This window comes from Sander vitreus, chromosome 19 (assembly GCF_031162955.1).
Source record: "Sander vitreus isolate 19-12246 chromosome 19, sanVit1, whole genome shotgun sequence".
NCBI classification, from domain to species: Eukaryota; Metazoa; Chordata; class Actinopteri; order Perciformes; family Percidae; genus Sander; species Sander vitreus.
In genome coordinates this window covers 14,195,133-14,221,646 of record NC_135873.1, presented here as the reverse complement: position 1 = coordinate 14,221,646, position 26,514 = coordinate 14,195,133, and the positions used below count along the sequence as shown (strand labels likewise).

Genomic DNA, 26,514 nt, shown 5'->3' with positions numbered 1-26,514 from the left:
AACGGACACAAACGCACGACTCAACAGGCGACTTAGTTCACGAGGTTCATTGTAAAAAGTACAATGTAAGCAACAGCGTCCAAAATGTAAAAAACTAAAGGCACATCCAAAGAACAGGAAGGGTTCAAAAGGACGGAGCTGAGCTATCCAAAATCACTTGACAAGGGCAGAGTGAAAAAAAAAAACAGGCCTTAAGGGTCTTAACTTACAAGAAACATGAGGAAGGAATGCTAGAATGCTGTCACTGGGGTATAACGATCTGGCAACAAACGTTAGTGAGAGGGGGTGTGCCTATACTAAGGGAGGCGGGGAGACAGTTAGACACAGGTGAAACCCTTTAGGGCGGGGCAGGTGATCACACAGGCGGGAAAGCAGACAAAGACTAGGGGCACATTCAATCTCGCTCATAGGGCTCCTGCCCACTGGCTGCGTGGCGTGAGCGTGGCGTTTCTGTTGCGTGGCGGCTGCGTGGCGTTTTCTATGTCTTTGCACACCAGAAACGTGTCTGACGCCCTTGTCTGTACACATGTATGTTTCCCGTTGATAAAATGAAATACCATGTTAAACATAAATATCTACTGATTTGATTACAGCAAAGACAACGTCGGTAGTATTGACGGCAAAATAGGCTACAGAATAGTTTGTTCTGTATTGACAGGTGCAATATTTAAAAATCGATAATTATTTATTGTTATTTTTTTAAATTACATTTATATCTGCATTTATGTCAAAACCTAGAGACTTTCAAACCGCGCCTGAGACGTGCGCGTCACGCAGGCAGTGTGCAAGCTCTAACCTGTTAACATGGGAGCCGAAATAAAAACGGACACGCCACGCAGCTGACACGCTCACGCAACGCAGCCAGTGTGCAGGAGCCCTTAGTCTCGTTTTGCTACAGTTTTACTGGTTGAAAGACATGTTACCTCGGAACGGTGTGCAACAGGCTTTGAGGTTGTCTCTGGTTTGGTGGGTGTGTCTCTGGTTTATTGGCTGTGTGACAGGTGATACCCAATCAGCAGCGGCGTGTCTGTAATCTTGTGAGAATTAAAAAAAAGGCATACGGGGTGTTCAACTCATCCGTTTCAGTTGAAATGTGAAACTGTTTGTTACGTTTTGTCGGGGGTGAACATGGCCCAGAACGAGAAGCAACCTGAAACAAGACAAATTTCAAATATAAAAACAGCAAGAGGCAAAAATAACTAAAGGGAACATGAATATGATTTTAGAAATGGGTGATACACGTGACAGAATTGAAGCCAAATCAGGTGGTATCGCCACACCCCAATTCATGTATAAAGCTGCTCTGCAATACAAAACTTGTTATTTATAACTGTTTACTGTTGTTTGTATTATTTTATATATATGTATGTAAACCTACATGTACTAAAATATGTATTCTATACCCACGTGATGGGTACTTTACAAGAGTGTTGGCAGTTCTGCAGCAAAAAAATATGTAGCCTGTATTTATTTCTGATTTCAATTCAATTTTCATACTTGATTAACAGCATTTAGACTGTCCTGTTGCCATATTAACATTATATTGTCTGACTATGCATGGCCTTGTAATATTGATAGTGTATGAAAATAATAGACATTCATGCTTTTGTGTGTGGCAAATTAGTAAGTGCCATCTGTTAGCAGCATATTTGTTAGTCATGCCAGTGCAAGTAAAAGGAGAGAGCCATACTGTATAGTGCATATATGCCCTTTTAAACACTGGAGGTGTGAGACACACACATACACAAAACTAGCAAGACTTGTTCTGGTCCTGATGTTATTGGCAAAACTTATTATTAAAGGCATGGTTGGTTACTATTTCCAATTTTTATATATATTGTTTGAGACGGTCTTTACACTCCGACAGCAATAAATAACTTATGGGCTCTGAAAAAGGAGCGATCCGTCATCTGTAGCTGCTGTAATCCTGTAAAAACGCCCACCAATCACTGCCTCGCGGTCCGCTTGGAAAGAACCAATGAAATGCCTCCTTGCCCCGCTGCGCGTACTCTACCCCTCCCGTGTACGAGCCTGAGCTCAATGTGCAAGTCTACTGGAGAATAGAGGAGGAAACTGTTTGCTCAACGGTGAATGAGACATGAAGTAAAACCGCGGTCCTTTCGCCGCTCTGCTCTGAAGCAGCGAGTCAGCGGTGCTCGTGCACGTCTGTGTGTGGGTCGGGGCCCCGAGGGCAGGGGGAGGGGAAGGGGTTAGACGGGGCCCCCGAGGAGATGCTACTTTCAAATCTCTCTAGCTTCTCAACACTACCAACCCTGCCTTTAAAGTATCGTGTAGAAAAAAAGATGTATAAATTCATGCAGCTTCATGCAGCATTTTTCAACTGGTGATGCTCTGTCTTTATCTACTTTCTTTCTCTCTATGTGTGCGCACACACACACACACACACACACACACACGCGCACACACACACACACACACACAGCATCTGATGCCAACAGCAAAGTCTGCAAAGTTGAAAGGAGGAGAGCGAAGGAGAGGAGAGGAGGTAGAGATGTTGATCAATAAAAGTAATTGTGTCCAATGACAGACATGACTGCCAGCATTACAATCAACAATGACGTCATTGAGTGCGCGCACACACACACACACACACACACACACACACACACACACACACAGAGAGAGAGAGGCAGGGACAACAGAGAAGAGAGGGACAATATAATGAAAGATGTGACGAAGATTAATGCTGTAAACACTCATTTGAACCACATCCAAACACACACACACACACACACACACACAGATGCAGCAGATCTTCCAATCACAGCAAACTTGATGACAGGCCCAAATTAATGGCAACCCCAACAGAAAAAAAGTGCTTATGTCAAGAACAGCAGGAGAAACACTCAGCGTGGGAAGAACGTACTCAGCCAAAGACTCTCTCTGTGTTTTCTTCTTCTCTCCTGAGTCTCGAGATGAGAAAACTTGGGAGGCTTTTTCTGGCCAGGCCACAAAGTCAACAGTATCGACTACAGTGTCAAAAATCAATGAGCGCAACAATCATTTTGGCATCCCTGCTCCTGGTTAGAGCCAAACATATAGGGCCTCATTTGTGTAAGGCATTCATACCTCGCACAATGAAAAAGATTAGTTTAAGCTTAACACACAATAGATGAAAATGTGACCCACTGATATTTCACAGCACTAAATCAGAGCTGCAGCTCCGATGTGTCACAACATTGGCAGAGGCCCCTGCAGGTGTCCAATAGGATTTAAAGCAGAGCCGACCTTTGATAGAACTTGGAGCTGTAGCCATGATTCCTGTCCAAATGTTTCATCTGCCTTTCAGCTGCCCCTTTTGTCCATTCTGTCAGTGACCGGAATATTCAGTCTTAATTCAATTCAATTTTATTTATAGTATCAAATCATAACAAGAGTTATCTCGAGACACTTTACAGATAGAGTAGGTCTAGACCACACTTTATAATTTATAAAGTCCCAACAATTCTAGTAATTCCCCCAAGAGCAAGCATATAGTGTGACAGTGGTGAGGAAAAACTCCCTTTTAGGGAGAAACCTCGGCAGACCCAGGCTCTTGGTAGGCAGTGTCTGACGGTGCCGGTTGGGGGTGTGACGAACAGTGGCAATAATAGTCACAATAAAGATAATGGATCAGTGACTAGAAAATGGTAGTAGTAGTAGTTCATGTCATAGCAGGGCACTGCAGGGTGTTACAGTATGTAGCGTGGCACAGCAGGGCATGGCTGGACGTAGCAGGTTCAGCAGGACGCAGCAGGGCACCGCAGAGCGTAGCAGGGTGTAGCAGGACGCAGCAGGGTTCAGCAGGACACAGCAGGACACTGCAGGGCACTGCAGAGCGTAGCAGGGTGTAGCAGGACGCAGCAGGGTTCAGCAGGACGCAGCAGGGCACCGCAGAGCGTAGCAGGGTGTAGCAGGACGCAGCAGGGTGTAGCAGGACGCAGCAGGGCACCGCAGAGTGTAGCAGGGTGTAGCAGGACGCAGCAGGGTTCAGCAGGACGCAGCAGGACACTGCAGGGCACTGCAGAGCGTAGCAGGGTGTAGCAGGACGCAGCAGGGTTCAGCAGGACGCAGCAGGACACCGCAGAGCGTAGCAGGGAGTGCAGCAGGACCACGGCGACAGCTGCAACCAAGATCTTGGTGCCATCCTAATCCAAGGAAATATGCTGGGAAAAGAAACATAAGGACTCCGGGAAGTAAACTCCCCAGAGCTAGGTTAGTAACGGGCATTTCTGGATCTCCTCACTCCCTAACTATATGCTTTATCAAAGAGGAGGGTTTTCAGTTTATTCTTAAATGTGGTGATGGTGAATGCCCCCCGAACCCAGACTGGGAGCTGGTTCCACAGGAGAGGATCCTGGTAGCTGAAGGCTCTGACTCTGTCTTAATGTGTGATGATGAATAATAGTTAGAAATGAACAAGATCCTAGCTCCACAGACTCCAACACGCCGCCCAAGAATCCCACATAAAACACACACCCAATGCTATCATGTTGCTGGATGTGGCTTTGCTGACTTTTTTTTTGTGACAGCAAACTAAACTAACACTGCAGAACATGCAGAGAGACTCAGGTCCCTGATGTGAAAGCCCCCTTACTGCTTTATATTCCATTATACAGTATATTTGATATATTTTGAATGTCATCTGTGTTTTCCTTCTCATAGGCTGAATAAAAGTATTCCCGCCATAAATTGGTGCATAAATGTGTGTCAGAATGCAGGAAATGGAAGTCTTTGATGCTCAAAATAACCCTATATATATATATATATATATATATATATATATATATATATATATATATATATATATATATATGTGGTACAGTATACCCACTACAATACATTAGACTACACCTAGGAGGAAATAATCTCTCACACACGGCTTTGACGAGGGGGCGGAGAATCAGCTGTGTGCTTGGCCATCAAGTGGTATTTCAGACTGGACGTGCTGCGATGATGGCTCACTTCACAACGACAAAACACACAGATCACTTTGGTCTTGTCAATGGAACCATTTGGCAACTTTTTAAAAGTAAACTTTCCATTCAGAATCTTATTGGCATCCATTTCGGCGTTTCGCGCTCGCCATCCACTAAAAACGTAACGTCAGGAGGCAACTTCTGGAGAATACATTGTGTCTGTAGAACAGTAGCTACACACGCAGTTACATGGTCAAAAGAGTGGGTTAATGATGAATTTTACAATGGCTCCGATGTGCATCAGTCAAGCAGAACAAAGAACTATCAGCCTAATGATGTGAGATTTCCAATCAGCCATTATAAGGACGTGTTGTTTTGCAGCGCAGCCGGAAAAGGGCCAGCTGAAGCTTTACAAGGGGATAAGGTGGGGAGACACCTGCAACGTGTGGTCGGCATGAAAAACCAGAGCAGAGATATAGATGCAGAGCTCTCTCCTGGTCGTCCTTCTCTTTCTTTCTCCTCCAAACTCTTAATACACGTGATTCAGTAATGGAGATTAATGCACACTGGCATGGGAACAAGTTTACAACACACAGAGGCTGTGATGGTGCATAGTCATAAAACACAATGTTCAAGTGCGGTTCGCGTCCCTGGGGAAAAAAAACCAAGACTTTCACCCAGGAAACGCGTGTTTGTGTCCCGGGAGTACTACTTAAGGGGATCGGTGTTTTAATCCAAACCGCAATCTTTTTTTCTAATCATCAGCTAGTCGTTTTGGTGTCTAAACCTAACTGTCGTCGCCGCATGGCACTCACCTTTTGTCGACTAAACTCAACTGCATCGGCCCCCGAAAGGACCTTACCTCGTGGTGCCCTGTGTCCGGCTCACAGTCACGTTTTGTCGGCTAAACTCAACTGTAACGGCCCCTTTACCTTGCTCCCAGTAACCTTTATTTGGCTAAATTTAACTGTGATGGCCGCTAAACTTAACTGTTATGTGACCTGTGGTCACGTAACCAGCCTGCGGTCGGAATTTCGTACTATATCATACGAACCCGTTCGTGAGAATGCGTTGGGCGGTGAGGGGGGGCAGAGAAGGTGTAAATATAAAACAATAGTGTGTGTTTGTGCGTTTGTGTGTGTGTGTGTGTGTGTGTGATTAGTTTCCTGGGCAGGAAGAAACGGGGACAGAGATGGAAGATTGATTGGATGTGCTGCACTGACTAGTCAACAGAAACTAACAGGGATAATAACCACTGTGGGTACACACACACACAACACACAACTAACAGGGATTATACCACTGTGGGTACACACCCACATACACACACACACCCACACACACAAACAGATTGTGTGTGAACTCCATCAGGTAAGTGAGGCGTTAAGGAGGTTGCAACATTCAGCTTTCCTGCCTAAACGCTTCTAGGTCGAGGTTATAGATTTATGATGGCTCCACTGAACATTTTTTTTCCCTGGCTCTGAAGACGTGTTTAGGGCAAAAACACACACACACACACACACACACACACACACACACACCAAAACGAAGCTCCTCACTTATGCAGGATGTAACTAGGATGACAGGGTAAGCTTACAATGGCCCACTACTGTTACTGTTGTGTGTGTCAGGTGAACCGTGTCCCCGTTCAGCCCCAGTTTCTCACTGACAGACAGCCCCGGTGCTATGTAGCAACAGCCTGGCCTCGTTCACACCAACACACACGACTGTATAGCCACAAACTGTCCAGGTTGCCTGAGGGCTGAGGTTACAGCGGCCTACTTACCAGGGAGATTTGGTCGCATTATTACCGGCACCGATGTGGACACGGTTAACATGCAGGTAGGATGGGGACCAGTAAAAATACATTTTATGGAGGTCATTTTTATATACTATGTAAATGTCTACAAGAAGAGGGGATGTTTTATTAAAAAAGCAAATGAAAAGAATATTTTGTATTGAGTTTAATGTAACATTAAACGTCCCACATCATGCTCATTTTTAGGTACATACTTTTATTTTGGGTTTCTACTTGAATGATGTTTACATGCTTTAAAGTTAAAGAAATACACCATTTCTCATACTGTACCTGTATTCATTGCGGCCAGGGAATGATTGTAACGGCACTTTCTACCTCTTAAGGAAGAAAGTTAAGGAAAAACTCAGGAGCTGCACAACTCATTTCACATACGTGAAGAAGGTTCGGGAGACCTTGATGAATTACACAGTAGTATTTAATGAACCCTCAATTGAGGAGAGAATTCAGCAGGCAGTTCAGTTTAACCACGATGTGTTATTGTGCGGTGCCGTCCCAACTCTCTGAAGTTCCTGTCTTCCTGAAGGTGCATTTACACTCCTGCTGGAGGCGTTACGTTTAGCTGAACCTTCAAGGTAAACAAAGATATTGCAGGCGCCGTAAACACAGATGCTAAAGCCTAGTTCAGCCTCTCTCTCTCTCTCTGGGAAGTATGCTAAAGTGTGGCTGGCCCTCCGACCTCCAAAAAGAGACAGTCCTGAGACAAAACATTCCATTATCATACAGCTGTCTACACTCTTTGTATCTGTAGAGAGACAAACATAGTTATACATAAACAGGTTAGGTTATTAGAGACTGGCTGAATACTCTCGTCCCCTGACCTGGGACCTATGAATGACCTGATGTTGTCTAAGCTTTCCCTTTAGTCTCATCATACCACAACATGGTGTTTCTATATATCGTTGTGACATCAACGTACAGAAGTCCTGACGGCTCGTCTAAAGGCACAGTTTCTGAATACGGGCTGTGTGCATTTACTGTAGCTGTGGGTCGTTTTGATACTTTCACCGTATTTATGTCGCACCTGCTTAATAATAAAAAAAATCTCACTTTTCTCAGGATGGGATCTTTAAATACACCAAAGGCCAATTTGAATACGAAAAACTAGACAAAGAGTGTACATCACATGCTAGCTGAGCTGTGGGGCTGCTTAGGCAGGTAACTGCTCATAAATCAGATTTCAACCAAAGTTAAACCTGCAATACTTGTTTTTTTTTGGCCACTTGGTCAACGTAAAGAAGTTGCGAACACAACATATCAACACCGTAAAGGGGATTTGGCAATTGTTTTAGATACTAATTTAATTAAGTTACTAATTTTCACATCCATAAAATTACAGAGCACCATTGTCTTTTATTTGGAGTCGTGTTTTGGCCAATTTTCACTCTCTTTTAGCTCAGTTTTTGGTCTCAACCAAATACAGAGGGAGATATTTGGCTTTATAGCAGCTAAATGCTCCATTATGCTCACCAGCTAGTTGCTGACTCTCTGCTGTTTGGTGCTGAGCAGGTGGGTTTTTAGAGCTTTTTCGCTGAAAACAGCTGCAGCCAAAAACGACCCTATAACAGCAGTGAGAGTCAACCAAAACATTGAATTTGCAGGGCAGACAGCTAAACAGTAAGCTGAAACTCACTATGAAGGGATCATCAAAGTTAATACAGTTCATCCTGAGGAAGATATGAATGTCTGCACCAGATTTTGAATGGCAATTCATCAAATATTTGTTGAGATACAGTATTTCTGTTTGTTTCTGAGTGGATAAAAAGAAGTCCATCCATCAGAACACAAACACATTCCTACCTATGTGCGTCAGTAGTCTGAAACAAGAAAAATACAGCCAGTTTCAAGCTGAAACCTCGGCTGACATGAGGCTGCACTCCAGTGAAATGGTTCATATTAAATCGTCTCACTCTTTCATGAGGTCACAGTGTGGCCAGTCACATCTGTAATTTACACAATCCAGCGAATTCCTCGCTTCATAATCTGCTTAATAGACATGAACAGATTGCTGCTGTCATGCATGTGCGTGCATGTGGTTTGGGGGTATTAATAAAAAAAATTTTTTTAAAATGATATGGTGTGTGTTTGTACCGAAAACATCTGCGCCATCATCACATAACTAATGACAGACAATGACTAAATATTTCGAAATGTCAGGTCCTGCCTGGGGACACTTCCAGATATTACATTATGTCCTCGGCATATGCACAGCTTCAGCGTTTGATTACCAGTTTATGGCCAAGATTTGTCAAGGAACCTTATTGGGCACTTTAATTGTTTCAATGTGGAGATTTCTTCACAGTTCTTCAAAGAACTTTCAGAAGGATACTTTGGCCCGCCTCCCTTTAAAATGACACCCTGTTTGCATGGACAACAGAGGAAATTAATTCACGATTATGTCAGACTCTTTAATGCAATATCACAACGTAGCACTGCTAGCTGTTGCAACATGAGCCAACACTGAACGATATTCTGTACTATTTATTTCTGTATTACTCTGTCACCTCCTACTGCGACCTGTGCAATATACCATTTCCTAGTTATCTGTATTATATTCATCTACGTATCCGTATATATTCTTGTATACACACCTGTATATAAAAGAAGTGTTTATAGTGGACATATTACCATTATTACTCTTATTTTTCCTCTTTATATATTTTTTTGTGTATTTTTCTATTCTATTTATATTAAATGTGTATTTTTCTCATGTGTTGTGTCGCATTTGAGGTGCTGTGACGAGGGGCTTTTCCCAGTGTGGGATCATATATTTAACAGCTAACATTCAATACTTAGGAATACACACAAGTCATTTGAATCATTATGCCTCAAGTCAAGTCTTGAGTCATTAACTTCCAAGTCCTAGTCATTTATTTTTTGTCAAGTCAAGTTGCAAGTCATCAAAACGGTGAATCGACTCGACTCCAAGTCACCAAGTCTTAAGTAGGACTGTAAGGATACATCGATCTGGATCGATATATCGATTCCAAGATCCACGATCCAATATTTTCGATGCAAAGTGAAAACATCCATACACGTCATCTGTGTTTATTTTAGATAACAAGTTCGTTTTTTTAACTATCCGCCCGAGCTTGTCGTATACGACGAAAAACGGCATCTCCGATTCATATTTTAATCATTTTACAGGGTTGATGCTTTACAAGCTTTTTTAGAAAATAAAACCAGACGGACCATGTTGTTGTCAAAAATGCCTGAGGGTGCAGAGGGTTAACTTAAACGCCTGGAAGAGCTCAGTAATAAACTGTCAGATCATATTTGAGCTGCTGTTTTGAGTTGATATAAATGTAACCGTGTCTCATATCGATCACAGACCCCTGAATCGAATCCATCAGTAAATACTGTATCGTTGTCCAAAGAATCAATGTGATGTTGTATCGTGATAAAACCTGAGATTTACACCCCTAGTCTCAAGTTCACATCTCTAAGCCTTATAATGGTAGGGGAAAAAACCCTGATTATGCAATTTCTTAAGCATAAAATGTAAATTCTGCCCCTGACCTTTTTAAGGAGACACTGAGGGGTAGAGACAAGTCTGGTCCCTAAAATAACTAAGATCATCTTTAATTCTCCTCGACTGTCTTATAGTCTTGCCAACAATAAAAGCAAAGTCCTGCACAAACATTGGCCAAGTCAGTACTTTGATGTATATATGTGTGTGTGTGTGTGTGTGTGTACTGTGGGCCTGGAGTATCCTCTCACTCTCCTAACACAGTGTGACAGAGCAGAACAGACTCAGGTGAAGCATTCTCAGTGCAAACCCTGTCTTAGAGCGCCCTCTGTTGGACTTAACATGTGTTGCAGCTTAAATAATGTGTGAAACTACACACATGATTTCATTTTAATGATCCCCGCGCCTTTAAGACAGCAAGATAATTAAATATATTGCACGTTGATTGAATGTATTGCCACACGATGTGATTTGAAATGTAGTGATTTATTTCATGCCAAAAGCCGAAAAAAGGTATCAATATAAACCCCCAGAAAATAACAGTAATAAATACAGCAAATCAGTTCATGGTATTGTGACACAGAGAAAAAAAAGAATTTGCACTTATTAAAAAAAAAAAAATAAAAAAAAAAAAAGACCAAGTAATAAACGAGCTATGAAATTTAATTTCTCAAACTGTGGAGTGATTCAGTACAGATTCCTATCTCTGCACTTGAGAGCAGAGCAGAGTGAATCTGCGCAGATAACCGTGAGAAATTTGATTTAGCAGGGAACAGATTAGAGAGATATGGTGGATACATTCATCGTATTTAGTCAGTTATTTATACACAGAAGTTGACTGACTCTTAAACAGAATCATCAGAAGTTTCAGCACAAAAAAAAAAAAAACAGTTGTGATTATAAATAGTCCCTGGACTGCAGATACTGATTCCCCCCAGCTCTTTCACAACTACACTTAATCCTGGAATTAGAGTCTGCCTTTCTATAGGAGGCGGGGGGGGGGGGGGGGGGCTTGATTGCATATCTAGAAACTGACACGATCGTAAAATACAGGATTTGATATTCATGTGTACAATTCCGGGGGAACATTGATGGTTTCCAGTGTCGAATATAATCTCTAACTAGGCCCATTAAGGTACAAAGTGAGACGCATTCAGAGGCAATGAGAAAGTACCTTCACATCAACAATGTTTCCCCAAGATATAAATACTGAGACCATTTTCTTTATCACTATTCAAAACCATTTGGGTAACAATAACATTTGAGCCGGTCTTGAAAAAAGTGCTGAAAAACACAAACTGACACCTGGCAGCTGGATACACACCCTGCTTAGACATTCTACATAACCCTTTGGTTTTCCAATTCATACACAGCCACACCAAACACACACACACACACACACACACACACACACAGTGCAGACACATGCTGTAAAATGCAACAACAAAAATCATTCAGTAGTAAGCACATCAAATTGACAGAGCCAGACGTTGAGAGCCGATGTTGTAATGCGAGAAATATTCGTACACCTTTCTGAAGGAAAAACAATCCACAAGCGGCTTTAAAATCAACACAATTAACCACCACCGTGATATTTACGTAAACTTACATAACTGTAACCAATCGTGTGCTCTGTAGTGTTTGTACCCTGCCTATGCACCAACATTGGAAGCAGCATTTTAGTAAAGATCAAAGTTCAGCCGTCAGATAAGTGTTGAGACAACTTCACGCCTCCAAATCGTTAAGGTAAAACAAGCAAGACTCACAAAACTAGGCCTAATGGAAGCGGACGGGAGAAAAGTGAATGCTTGTCTGGATATACTCGCCGTCTCCACTACACCATTTACTGGCTGCACAGCTCCTAATCCAATCAGTGTGAAGAGTGTAAACAGAAGTTTGGACTGGTACCAAGTTTCAGGAGCTTTCTGTTGCACTGGACCTTCAGTACGAAAGATGGCCAAGCGCCTGGGGATGAAATCTGGATGGTAGGATGGAGGGAGGAAGAGGGAATGAAAAGGGACATTAAAGTGAGAGAGGATGAAAGAGAGTGAGAGAAAGACAGAAAGCGGCAGAGGGGAATAAAAAAATCAAATAAAAATAGGCAGAGAAAGACAGCAACAGGAAAAGGCAGCTGTCCAGACCCCGCAAGGGCCATCTTCCCTCTTCAAAGGACCAGAGGAGGGCCTCCCTCCCTCCATCCATCCCCCTGTGGATGTCTCCCGTCTGCTGAGAACCGATAGGACCCATAGACTAACACCCACTGAAGAAAGAATTCTTTGGGCAGCATCTGGGCGTCCTGCTGAGCGGTTCGTCTCTCGGTGAACACACACGTACACACACAGAGCTTATTAAAAAAGACAAACCAAGCAGAGGAGGCAGGGGACAATTATCAGAAGCACTCTAGGCAGAACCAGTTTCCGAAAAAAATCTAAACGAGAGACACACACAAAACGGTTTGTTCCTTCAGCCAAATGTTAACAGACACGCTTATGTAATGTGCAACAAGACGTGCGGGGACAGTTAAGTACCTTCCTTATGGTCGATAAAAATAGCCAAAGTCCTGACTCTACAGCTATTCTGTACTTATCTTTTTCTTCAATACAGACATTTTTTTTTATTTGATCAATACACTCCTGCTAATTTGATTCCCTGGATCTCTGTACATAGGGTTATATTTTCTAACTCTCTAATAAAGGGCCTACCTTAACACTCCAAACACGAAAGACCAAAAATGTCCGCTCAGGTAGGAAAACAAAACTCGCGAACTTGAAGAAGCTTCAAAGATTTTCTCAAATATTGTAACAACTCTTACATCTTTGTACAATTCAGGAAAAAAACAACAACATTGTATTACATCATCATTAACCAGTTTAATACGTTTAACGTTACCGTCTTCAGTTTTTTGAGGCCTGGTCATACCACAAGTAGCACAGTGAAATGAACCAGCATAAATACAGGGTTCAAGAAGCTTCGTGGTGCAGTGATTACGGCTGAGAGTCACACTTTACTTTCATTATTGGTATATCATGTCTGTATAATCAGAAAACTGTGAAAAATGACATTATAATGTCCCAGAGCCCATACTGATGTCTTGAAATTCATCGTTTCATCCAACCAACAGTCTAAAACCCTAAATATATATTCAATTTACTATCATGTATGACAAAGAAAAGTTGGAATCAGAGAATAATTTCCTTGAAAGAGGTTCAATTGATTATTAATAGTTGTTAACAGTTGCTAATTTGTTTTGTTTTCTATCAAATAATCAAATGAGTCGACTAATTGTCGCAGCTTTGGCCGTGATTGCTGGCCGGGCTAGTTTTGTGAGCAATTGTAGCTGGCGAGCTAACCGCTAACAAGCTAGCCAGCCAGAACAGAACCAGTCAAAATAGTTGCCCGAGCTTCTCTCCAAGTTCTCTGCACTGAGCCTTGTTCTCAAGACTGTACATCAGTTCATTTAATAAAAGGGTTCCACTGAAAAGGGGGAGGAAAAAAAAAAAACATCCTAACTGATTGCTAATTGTAAGTAAGCAAACTCATTAGCTCCAGCGCTAACGGGATGATACTGCACAGTATTTTCTAGAGACGATATGTACCAGTGGCTGTGTCTTTATCCACTTGTCAATCAAATTATCTGAAGTTCGCTAAAAACATTTGTGCCAATAAAGCCGGTGAACGTGGGTTACACTTTACTTGAAGGTATCTACATAAGAGTGACATGACACCGTCATGAACGTGTCATAAACATTATAAACAAGTCATAAACGTTTATGACATAATGCTTCTTGTAGTAAGTGTGGTTAGAGTTATGGTTAGGGTTAGGGTGACACAGTCATGTCACTCTTATCTTCCAGTAAAGTGTTACCAAAGTGTGTTTCCATCCAACGGCTTTAAAGCGAATAAAAACCTGTGCGTAATGACGCCACATGGGACAAATTGGTATATTGAATAGATTTGAGACATTTTAAGGTGTTTCAATGCATTTTTACCGAATCGCACAGCATTCAAGCTACCATTTGCGAACAAAGCTTTGCTAGCCAAAATGGATCGCGCCGTCTACCTACAAATGATTCATATTGTAAGATTCAAGTTGTACTAGTGCTTATGTGCCGGCTGATAGCGACATATCAAGCTATAATAAGACAACGACGACTGCAATTTATTTATATTCGGCAAATAACGCTTCCGTCGGCGTGTATATCGCATAAGCCGTTTACCGTGAAGAGAAAATCCGATGATGAGATCGAACATACAAAACATACAGAATTTTAATGTTTCCACGAGGCATTTTTCATCCGATACTACTCAATACGCATACAAACGTGCGGATGGAAACATGGCTATTGACTCCTGTTTCCAAACTGTCTGCAAAGCCTCTTTCGTGGGGCTGATTGTACTCCAACAGAGGAGGTTAAATATAATTGGACGATGCAACACAGCCAATAAGCTTCCTCCGTGTTTGACTCTAAGGTACTCCCTCAAAAGTCAGAATTTACTTTGCCTCGCAAGCACTTAATCGCCACCCATTTTTTTTGCCATTTTATAATGCTCGCTTGACCAGACTCTCAGAAGGAGAAAAGGTTAATCAACATTCGTACGATGAAAATGAGATATTTAGGGATATGTAAGAGGAATGTTTCTCTTTACGAAACCGCTCAAACGCAGCTCTTTGGTACATTCCATTACCCAACGAAATGTAAGCGCCATTGAAATATAGTTTAAGACCTTTAAGAATCATACAGTGTACACTGAAAAAGGATAAGCATTATGAATACCTGAGAAAGATTTTGTTTGAAATCAAGAAGATGCCATAAATCGAGGCGTGGGGGTAAAAAAAAAGAAGAAAAAAAAAAAGAGGGATTAATGTATCGGACAGAGAAAAGAGACTCTTTCTCAGACTCACAATATTACATTCAGTTACATCAGCCACACCTGGATTCTTCTTTTCTAAATCAGCCACGGCCCCGCTCTGATCTAAACTAAAAAGGAGAGAAATGCAGCAATCAAGGAGATTTTCTCCCTCCGTCTTAAGAATTGTAAGTAATATGTGAAAACCCTTAGGCGTACATATGCACGCACACACACACACACACACACACACACACACACACACACACACACACACACACACACACACACGGCGTTGAGCTCCATTGGACTTATTTCACACCACTAAAGCCGGCCCTCGTCTTGGTAGCACCAGCTGATAAGTCTCGTTAAGGCCAGCTCGTTAGGAGAGGGCCGCCTCCGTGGCAACTGCTCGGTGACATCGTGTCTGTTGTGCGACGTCGGCGTCATTTGTCAGTAGTAGGACATGTGTGTTTTTTGGTATGAAGAGTCAGTCAAGCAGCAAGGCTTTTAGTTGCATTGTCCAGCGTTGGGATGGGGAACAGCAGGAGTGGGTTCAGTTCCAGGCTTGCAGGATTTTGAAGAAAAACACCTGCCTGATTTTTTTACTCCCCCGAGCCTCTGATGAAACATCTCAGAGACGCACACATTTCCACACGTCTTCTCTGCAGCACGTCTGCGTCAGTAGAACTTGTCATCGATGCGAAAGTGTGGCCTGGTGACATCATCCGGGTTGAGGAAGACGGATATGGATTTCCCAGGGTTCTCGGTGACCAGCTGCTGCAGCCGCTGCGCCAGCTTGTCCTCCGAGGGGGAGATGATGCCGTTGGCCGGGTGGTGCCCGGGGGAGCCGTGGCCGTTGGTGCTCGCCGTTAGCTCCTTCTTCAGCTGGCCCGCCTGCTGGGCTTGGTCCAGGGCCGCCCGCAGGTGCTCGCTGGGATCCGAGCGCACGTGGGCCAGTTTCCTGGCGACGAGCAGCGCCTGGCTGTCTGTGAGGTGCTCCAGCATGTTGCACTGGGGCAGGAAGTAGTTGGGGCAGTTTTTACCCAGGATGCAATGAGCCAGGTCATCCAGGAGGCCTAGGAGGAGGCGGCCAGGGGTGTCGGCGTCGGAGCAGGACAGATAGGCGGAAGGAAGGCGGTCACAGGCCCAGAAGAGAAGGGTCCGCAGATGGTAGAGGCTGAGGCCCGCGCGTGGCCGAGCCAGGATACGAGACAACACGGCTTTGGCTGCTTGGAAAGCCTGGGCCATGGGGTAAGGGATGCACTTCTTCAGCTGGACCTGGTAATAAGAGAAATTGAGGACCAATGACTTAAGGATGCACTAAGTGATTCTGCACAAAGATTGTTGATATGTGAACTCAACTGCCAAACAAATACAACCCCGCCTTCAGATGCTCCGCCCCCACAGATTCACAGAGAGACAACTACTGGCCAGCACATTCACATGCTGCCTCCCCCCTCCCGCCCCCTACCATCAAATGTCGCTGCCTGTTGCCGATTGGCTGGAATAGTGTTTTGTGGCTCGTGCACTCCTTTCCGTTTGTTTTCCATTTGTTTTTTCAGCGCACACAGAAAAGATAGAGCTAGATGACCGTGAGTAGATATTCACTGAATTTGACAAATAGTGTATTGGATTAACATCACTTACTATACCTTTAAGCAGGAACAGGATTAAAGAGACCGTGGTAAACTCGACGTGAATATTTGAGAGATAAGCAAAGTGGGATGAAAAGAAAGAAAACTGGCAAAGAAACAAAAATCTGACAAACGTTGCTTTAAACCCAAGAGAAGGTGGCACCAAACATGACACCAAAATAAAAATGTACATTTACAATCCACTCACCTCGCTGCGTGAGAACGCCAGCCTCCACTCCCTGTCGGGCCGACCGCCCAGCGGGGAGCAGCAGGGCAGCAGATAGAAGCCAGATATGGCTTCCTCCTCTGTGATTTTACCATCCCAGAAGTGGTTGGCGGTCAGCCAGCCTTGAGCCACTGCAGGCCAGCCACGAAACGACACCACAGGCAGCAGGTCGTACAGCACCCGGCTAGAGCCAGCCTGCAGGGAGGAGGGTGGACAAGAAAAACTTCACAGGAAACCTTTAGGCAGCCTGACATTCCTTTTACCGTTCAGACAGAATGAGTCAACTGTATTATTTTTACTTCATGTTCCACGCGCTCGGTCTGAGCTTGGAAAACAAAGTCCTGGAACAAATTACAGCACTTTCTTAAAATCAACTCAATTGTGCCGTTTTTAGAAACCTGCAAACTTCTACTTGTAACTGCTTGTCATAATTGTGTTTTCTTTTGCATCCCTATTGTCCTAATGTATTTATCAAAGAATTTTCCAATTCGGAATGTTTTCTTGTCTTTCTATATTTCTGATGATCGTACTTTCTGTGTTGTTGTTGTTCTGTATTTCTCTTTGTAATCTGACTCGACGCCACTGAAAATCATCTCTCGAGGATAAAGGTTGAATGAATTATCAGCAATGTGTACCTGGAGGATGATAGTGGTGAGGGGACCATTCCTCTCCAGTCGGTCCGGGCTGGGAATGCCTCTCTGGGGGCTGCGTCTCAGCTCCTCCACAGCCTCGCTCACCACCCCCCAGAACCAGTCCGTCACCAGGGAGGGAGAGAAGTAGCATCCGTCCAGAGACTGAGGGGAGTCCAGGGAGGGGATAGAGCCTTTACCTGAGTGAGGGGGGTGGGGGAGATGAATACTGGGTCTCTCCATACTTAACAGCACACCACATTTACCAACACTAGGACCGCTTCTCAAAGAACTACTTTTCTCTCTGTTTTTGTCAACGTTAGGGGTGCACGATATTGAAAAAATGTGATATTGCAATATCGATAATGAATATAGCGATATCGATAATGAATATTGCGATATCGATAATGAATATTGCGATATCGATATTAATTTCGATATTTTTAAACCTATGTCAAATTACCAAAGTTATGGGAAAACGCATCAAAATAGATTTATAACACTAAAACAAGTTTTCTTACAACACAAGGTTCATTTCAACTGACATGTCTGTCATATGTCATATTGGACACATGTCATATTGGACTGGTCCAACATGTGTCTACAGAACAATTCAATTCAATTTTATTTATAGTATCAAATCATAACAGGAGTTATCTCGAGACACTTTACAGATATACTATACTACTACTATAATTTACAAAGCCCCAACAATTCCAGTAATTCCCCCCAAGAGCAAACATTAGCAGTGGCTAACAGTGGCGACAGTGGCGAGGAAAAACTCCCTTTTAGGAAGAAACCTCGGCAGACCCAGGCTCTTGGTAGGCGGTGTCTGACGGTGCCGGTTGGGGATGTGAACAGGACATGTTGTACAGTATAACATAAATAAATAAATAAAGAGCATGTATATAGAACAGGACATGTTGTACTGGTTGTACAGTATAACATAAATAAATAAAGAGCATGTATATAGAACAGGACATGTTGTACTGGTTGTATATACACTACAGTATAAAAAACAATGCAATGCAACATCTGTTGGCTTAAAGCCAAAGTATTTCCTAGCTACCGAGGAGGCATTACTTTTGGCCACTAAAGTTTCCTCTTCAATCTCTGTTATTTCGTCGTCTCCCAGAGCAACGCTCATTTTCTTACTTTTGTGTTCTTTTTGCTCCACTGGCTCCCTTTGCTCTCTCTTTATGTCCTTTCTTTTCTTTCGCTTCGTTTTGTTGCCTCGGTCTATTTCTTCGCTGATTTATGGTTCTGCGGAGGCTCCACGCAGCTGATGTTTATACTTGTGCGCTGGTGTGTGCGTCGAGCCGGCATGTGTGTGTGTGTGTGTGTGTGTGGGGAGAGTGCGGTAGAGCGAGGGAGAAGTGAGAGAGCGACGGCGATTTTCTTCGGAGTGAGTAGCGACTCTAGAGTCATAGTGAGAGAAACAAAGTGTCTCCCCTGTTCTTTCTGACCACGGTGGGAAATCTGGAGCAGGAAAAGTGAACCCTCTCCTTGATTTCATGTTGTTTATGGAGCAGGAGAACCAGGAAATGAGTCGGGGAAATGCAACGCTACCAAGTGATGTGTATTTTTCGAGAGGTGCATCAAGGAGTATAGACGTAACAAGAGGCGAAACTCAACAGAACGTTGTGCTGCAGCTTGCAATGGAACATTCTATTGAGTCCGCCATCTAGGACTGAATGCAACAAAACGTTCCATTGAGTTTCTTGTTGCTTCTATACTCTTTCGGGACATGTCGGGCGGGATGCAACGCTTCACAAATAAAACAAAATATTGCATAATTATCGCGAGACTTTCGGTATAATATCGCGCAACGTGATATCGCTGATAACGATATTGAGTCGATACATCTTGCACCCCTAGTCAACGTCATACAATACACATCAGGGCTGAAACTATCGATTCTTTCCTTGATTAAGCGATTAGTTGTTTGGTCTATAAAATGTCCATCAGTGTTTTCCAAAGCCCAATAAGACGTCCTCAAATGTCTCGTTTAGTCCACAACAAGTGTGACAGAGGAGTGAAGAAACCAGAACATATTCACATTTAAAAAGCTGGAGTCAGAGAATGTTTTTTATAAAAAAAAAACGATTCATTGATTATCAAAAATAGTTGGCGACTGATTTAATAGTTGACTATTAATCTTGAAAATCGATTTTTGCGGCTCTAATATACATACTGGACTGTTGGCTGGACAAAACAAGCAAACTGCATTTTGTTGCAACCCTAAATAAGACCTTTGGGTACCTGTAGTATGCAGTTTACTGTCTAAAGCACAGAGATTACTGCAAAGAATTCAAATTCTTGTTTGAACTCTTGGCACTTTTGCCCTCTTTTTAACCTTCCAGCCTGATTCTGCTGTGATGCACGTACGTGCTGTCGACTACTCCTGACTAAATCACCCCATCCCGCCACCAATACAGCAACATAAGATCCTGTGGGAAACGCTAGGAGACGAGCAGAAAATGTGGCAAATGTAATTTGCTGAGAAAAGTGCTGAAAATTAAAGGCATTCATATCAATAAATGTCATTACTTTTTCTCATCTTGGAAGTCTCACGCTCGCGAGCGCGTGGCAGATTGATGCCGCCGTGTAATCTGGATGCCGCCGCGTGAGCGTGAACTTTCGATTGTGAAGTTCTACTCATAAATGTTTCAGCGTGTATTTCCTGGGGAGCCATTTCCCGTCTCACCTATCACCACCTAGGAGTTATAAGAAACGGAGCCTCGGCTGCAGCTTCGCCGGGCAAAATTGCATCAAAACATCATGCATCAAATTATCTTGGTGAAACACAAACTAAATTCAATCAGCTCCCATTCCTTCCACTCTCCACTGCCGTTGTCTATCCACTCTTCCCTCTCTTTCATCACGTATCTTTTCATCTTTCTATTATTTTTTTACACTCGTTTACCCATCCTCTCTCCACTGTCTTTCCACACTATCCCTGCTGCTCTTTTTCTGTTCCGTTTCTTACTTCATCCATTTTCCCTTTTTTCTCAAAGATTACTTTTTGGGGCTTTTTTCCATTTTTGGATAGGACAGCTTGAGACAGGAAAGTGGGAGAGAGAGGAGGATAACATGCAGAAAAGGGCAGCGGGTCGGAGTCGAACCCGGGCCGCTGCAGTAAGGACTGAGCCTTGGTATATGTGGTGCACGCTCAACCAGGTGAGCTACCAGGGCGCCCCATCCATTCACCTTTTGTTCCCCCTTTTTTTCCCCTCTTCCACATTTCCACTTTCCCCGTCGCTGTTCCTCTCTCGCAAAAGTGATCCTACTTATTCTACTTACTCATTTCTTGCTCCTCCTCCTCGTCTTCCTCAGGGGGAAACCCGTTCTCCTCCTGGCAGCAGATGCTCCAGCGGGACATGACGTTGGAGTCGCAGAGGCGAAGGCTGAGCCACGAGTGGCAGGGCGGCGAGTGCCTCATGTCCAGGGTGACTGGCTGGTTGCGGTCGTGGAGCTTGAGGGCGGGTACCAGCAGGGTGAAGTCCAGGTCGAAGTCGGCCCCTTTTGCGTAGTCGCCCAGGTCCTCGGGGCTGAGGTCCAACACGCCCTCCCGGGCCCCGCCGGACAGCAGCAGGTACTCGTTGGCCACCGGGAGGCGCTGGTCTACCTTTTGGACTAAGCCTGGGGGGGGCAAACCAAAAAAAAAAATGAATCGCACTGCGCAGAATTCCTTTTTTCTTAGCCAAAGCCCCCCCACCCCATCCTGCACATCAGCCGTTGCCAAGCTAGAAAAGCTAAGGCAGTTTTACAGAATGTAAAAAAACAATAGGTGGGAAGGCACCCTGAGGTTGAAAATTAATGAGTATCTTTAAGTGGGAGTCAAAGTCAATTGTGCTTACGAGGATCTTTCTTTATTACAACGTGGGTCATATTTTTGTAGTTTAGTTAATTTGCAGAATATGGTAATATCACTAAAAAGAAAGTCTGAAGGGGCAAGAAATACTAGCAATGATCATCTTATTACATTGCTAAAAAAAAGTGTTCTGAACTCTCCTCTCTGAACAGTTTATATGAGAGAAAGTCAAGCCTCCAAATCCCTTTATGGCTACTTAGCTGTGCTGTAAACTTCCCAGGCTCTGGGCCCATGGGAGCTGCAGCACTGGAGGCAAGTCAATTATGTTTTTCAGGCTTAAAAAAAGAGCAACTGAGAAAGGCTTGATCCTGCAAACCAAACCTGTGCTGGTCTAGCGCTAACTGCCAGCTACTTATAGGTCAAAGGTAACGCATGGACACTTAAAAAAACAGTTACATGGGAGAGATTGTGAGGGCAGTTAAGTGGCTGCAGGCAGCTGAAACAGGGGCATCAGACCAAGCCGGCAGGCCGTGTCTCGGGGGCAAAAAGCTCCACATGATTCCTCTCATCCAATTACATGGGCACATAACCTCAGTGGCATGTTTTCATGTAGTGGCATGTGTGTGTGCATCTGAGCGTGTGTTAAGAATTTGTGAGTCGGAAGCAAAATGTCAGATATATGGAAAAAGCCACAGATACTCACAAAGTGGCAGTAACAGAAACTCGTTCTCAACGCTTCCAGTTTTGGAAATTTAGTGATAAAACTATTGAAACTGAGACGGCTAATTTTATGCTGTTTACTTCATCCTGATGTGTAGTACTTAAAGTATCCATGTTAATAAATGACCACCAACCAATCATGGTCTGCCCACCCACAAAATAACAAGAAATTGCTACTTTATAACAAAAAGGTAGAGCAGTGTGATGGAATATTAAAGTATAATAGGTGGGAAGACACCCAGAGACTGAAAATGAACGAGCAACTGGAAGTCAAAGTCAATTGTGCTTACGAGGATCTCTCTGGTGCTTTGCTTTAGAAAAAAAAAGCTAAATGAAAAGAAATAGTATACGACAGCCCATCTTTGGATTTTTTGTTATTCCTCTGCAGAATCAGCTCATCTGCCGCTACGAGCTCCATTCATCTCCTGATTAGACTACCGCAGTCTCTCGCGCTGCACTTTATCCACAGTGCTAAAGTTCTCCTCAGGATCCTCAGCTCAACTCTCATCTCTCCCATGACATCTGCAAGAGTTTCATCATCCCATATGCAACAGATGTTTTACTTCATGAAAGAGTTACTAGTTTTAAGTGGATACCACAGGAAAGATCAGAATTAATATGTAGACAATGAATATGAACCGTGATCATGAATTCACTATCAATGAACCTTAATAGATTCTTAGGGTTGGCGCATTTTTAACTCAGAAAGTTAGGCCACATGTCAAATTAAGTTGTTGGACTTATAGAAGGCACGAAGACTAATGTCCTTATAATGTGTTATTTCACTAATTTGTATTTGTGCGTTTCGTTTTGGCTGGTTGAAGAGCCCCAACCGCTACCTTTACAGGGTTTCCCCTGGGGTCTTTTAAGACAAAGGTGGCAAAGCTGAAAAACTTGCGTGGGGTAATGTGCATTCGCTTGGGAGTGCATCAAAGCAGTTGCTGATAAAAGGCACGATAGTTTTGGCGTAAAAAACATCCTAATTTTCAACCAAGACGGCGGCAGATAAGACAAAGGCTGGCCCGCCTTTGAGTTATATAAGCAGGGAAACACTGTAGTGTAATGGGACTAGCCTACATATAGCCTGCCTCAGAAAGTGTTGGTCAGAGTTTCTTTCAGCTATGTTTTAGGTAGAGTGAAAGGTCAGAAAGTGTCCACTACTATCTGATAATGATTGGTGAAGAACTACACTCCCCGCTTCCCCGACTTGTTAAAGAGGTCTGAATGAATGCGATGGTCCCGTTTAGTGCGAGTGTCTTGAGCAGAACTACAGGTTGTTACTAGGGTTGGGTATCGAGACCCGGTGCCTAAACGACCGGTATCTACCGGACAGAATAGCAACACAGATTTCGGTGCCTCATTTGGGTGCTTGTTGTTACATTATTAATAAACCACTTAATTTTGACCACACGGCGTTAGCAATAAACAAGCCGTTCTTTAATTCCGCCCGACTGTCGTTTTGTGATGAGGTCCCTAGTTGTTACAAAATAATTTGGTGAGTTGTCTAAGGTGATTAAAGGACAGCAGAGTTGAGTGATGTGACAAATACATACTTTCTATAGTTGCAAAAAGTGCATAATACTTAACTCATCGGTCTCCAAGCTGAGGTGAGTGCTTGGTCATGCGACTTGCGGAACAAATTATGACCGATCGATTATCAGAGCTTGAAATCAGTTTGGCTGGAAAGATGGAGAAATGAGGGGAGGGGAGAAAGACTGGACGGGCAGATCAAAGAGAGACAGGAAAAGACACTGTCAGAGGGAGGAAGCGATCAGACGCCAGCCAAAAGGGCAACAAGTTTAAAGCTACGACTCCTCTGACTTGTTTGGTTTTATCTGCCAATGATGAATTGGGTCAAATAGGCGAAGAAAAGATTGATGGCAAAAAAGAAAAAGAAAAAAGGGAATAAAGAACATCGTATCTCTCCAGCAGGGGCTTCAGTTAGAGAGAGGAAAAACTGTATCAATTAGCGAGGCGTCTTCATTCTCCAACACTGGCTGCGGGAACTTTGAGGTCGTTCCAAAGGACCTAATCTATTTTTTAAATCCAAACTCTCAAATCGCACAGTCCCCCCGCTGCTTTAATGGGACACAGCCAGCGAGCAAGCATGCACGCACGCACGCACGCACGCGCCTGGATTTCACACACGAACACAATGCTACATATGTGCCTGTAGACACACAGTCTGAGAATAGAGCTGGAATGGAGAAAGTCTAGGCTGGTTTAATCGGTTTGAGTTATAAAAATTCTCTGATTTCACCTTCTTAAAATGTGAATATTTTCTGGTTTCTGAAAAAACCCCACAGATTGACATTGTCTGACGATATCTAAACGATATTTAATTGATTCATGGAGAAAATAACAGATTAAATGGCAATGAAAGAAATAGTTGCAGCCCTAATGGCATGCTTTCACATACTACTGTTAGCAGCAATAACCTTAATGAGTTGCCCTAATAACTACGAAAAGGTTTTTTTATATACTGGAACATCTAGCTACAGTAAAATCATCACCTAAAACGGAAAAGGTTAAAAATCATGCGTGTGCTGCAATCAAGGAGCAATCGTGCTGTTGCAGGAGTCTTTGAAATGACCTGCTACAGGAGATGAGGCTATAAAAATACAATATCTGATTTTAACATCAATAAATCATCACAACTGTAATCCTGGGAGATAACTATGATTGCCATAAACAAACACCACGGAGATGTGCAGCCGCTGTCGACCTCTGCACTGCATTTTACTTTAAGAAATTAGGTTTGCTTAAAGCGACACTTTGAACAGATGGAAGTAATGCAGAATTATACAGTATTTACAGATTCACAGATTTCATAAATCAAACTACATGCATGCATATTTAGTGTGGACAAGGGATGCTCAAAACTATTTTGAAGACTTGAAGCAAAAATAAAAGGGAGGACAAGCGACAACACTCTTTTTTGACAAAGATAAATTACTTTCAGGGTGTGTGTGTGTGTGTGTGTGGGGGGGGGGAATGTTGTCCAAACACATTTATATAAAGCGTAGCTTCCCCTTCAATATATCCAGCAGGGTAGCCCAACCCATAAGTTATTTCCCCTGCCTCACAATATAAAAAATGTCATGAAAATGTCTTTAAAAACTAATTTACTGTCTATACCGTGTGCACACTGAAGGACTGAACTGCATCAATACAGCATGGCCTAACATATTAAACAGGCCATCTGACTGAGAGGTCCTCTGGGTGGTTTACAAGTATGGTATAAGAATTGTATAGCTACACTTAAAGTAATTGCGCAGACATAGTGTCAGACACCTATACCAAAGAACACGCATAACCTATACTTTACCCCTCACGGGTGCATTCAGACATGGCCGCTTTCAAAATGAAGCTATAAAGTCACACTGCTGAGAAATCCCCCTGAAGCAGAGCAGCGGCATCATGGGAAAGACGTCCTTTCTCATCACAGCCAGCGCACAGCAAAGTGAGAGTATTCTGCCACACACCTCTGGTTTGATCGACTACAAAAATAGCTCTGTAAATCTCTCTGGAAAATGGGATTTCTCTAAATAAGCCGATGACTGTCTTCTATGTGCTGTTGATGGAGAAGGCTGCTGAAAGTGAGAGAGAAAGGGGTCTGAAACTGGGCTGCGCCAACAACTGAGATGCAGACAAAGCCAGTAATCACATTCTTTTGCATTTATTTTTATATACGTTTGTTTATCTGCAGACAGTTGCCTATACACCCTAGAGTATACAACAGAAATCTTATAATAATACTACCTGCGGAGCAGTCTGGCTGTCCGGCAAAAATAATAAACAGTTAAAGCAATAGTTAATTTTGGGAAATACATTTACTTGCTGCGAGTTCAATGAGAAGATCTATACCACTCTCACGTCTCTATGCTAAATATAAAGCTACAACATGCAGTCGGTTAGCTTAGCCTAAAGACTGCAAGCCAGGGGACCGTTAGTGTGGCACTGAATAAAGGCAAAAATATAATCTGACTACCAGCACCTCTAAAGCTCACTAATTACATGCCACTATTGTTTTTACCTTGTATGTTGGTGTGTGTGTGTGTGTGTGTGTGTGTGTGTGTGTGTGTGTGTGTGTGTGTGTGTGTGTGTGTGTCTGTCATCATGGCAAGATGTGAACCTGGAGAGACCTACTGTAGCAGGAACTGCCACAGAAGCAGATTTGAGTACTTTGTTAGGTGTTTATATTTCTGTCTAGAATAGAATAGAATAGACTTTATTGTCAACCTTATGTACACCAAAATTTGCTGTGCCATACCTGAATACAAAAGTAAGAACTACAGAAATAAAATACTAAATAATATGTCGCCGCGATAGCGTCACAACCGTGCAAGATGCAGTCACAAAACTTTACAGGTGTGTAGTGGTCATCGAAATGATGGCTGAGTTAAAAAATGGGTGTGGTCCGACTAAGGGCGCCA

At 43.1% G+C, this 26,514-nt stretch overlaps 1 protein-coding gene across 7 annotated transcripts in view; it reads right to left on the bottom strand.

The window, feature by feature from the left end:
• Nucleotides 1-14,736: 14,736 nt before the first annotated feature.
• Nucleotides 14,737-26,514, bottom strand: part of tmem102 (transmembrane protein 102) — a 23,130-nt gene continuing 11,352 nt past the window's right edge. For all 7 annotated transcript variants that reach the window (XM_078275720.1, XM_078275721.1, XM_078275719.1 and 4 more), the window contains exons 3-6: nucleotides 20,848-21,186; nucleotides 17,551-17,744; nucleotides 16,898-17,110; nucleotides 14,737-16,333 (exon numbers count right to left, since the gene is read on the bottom strand). In XM_078275720.1, coding sequence (XP_078131846.1) covers nucleotides 15,734-16,333; nucleotides 16,898-17,110; nucleotides 17,551-17,744; nucleotides 20,848-21,186 — 1,346 coding nt within the window. In that variant the 3' untranslated portion in view covers nucleotides 14,737-15,733. The remainder of the gene's footprint in view (nucleotides 16,334-16,897; nucleotides 17,111-17,550; nucleotides 17,745-20,847; nucleotides 21,187-26,514) is intronic.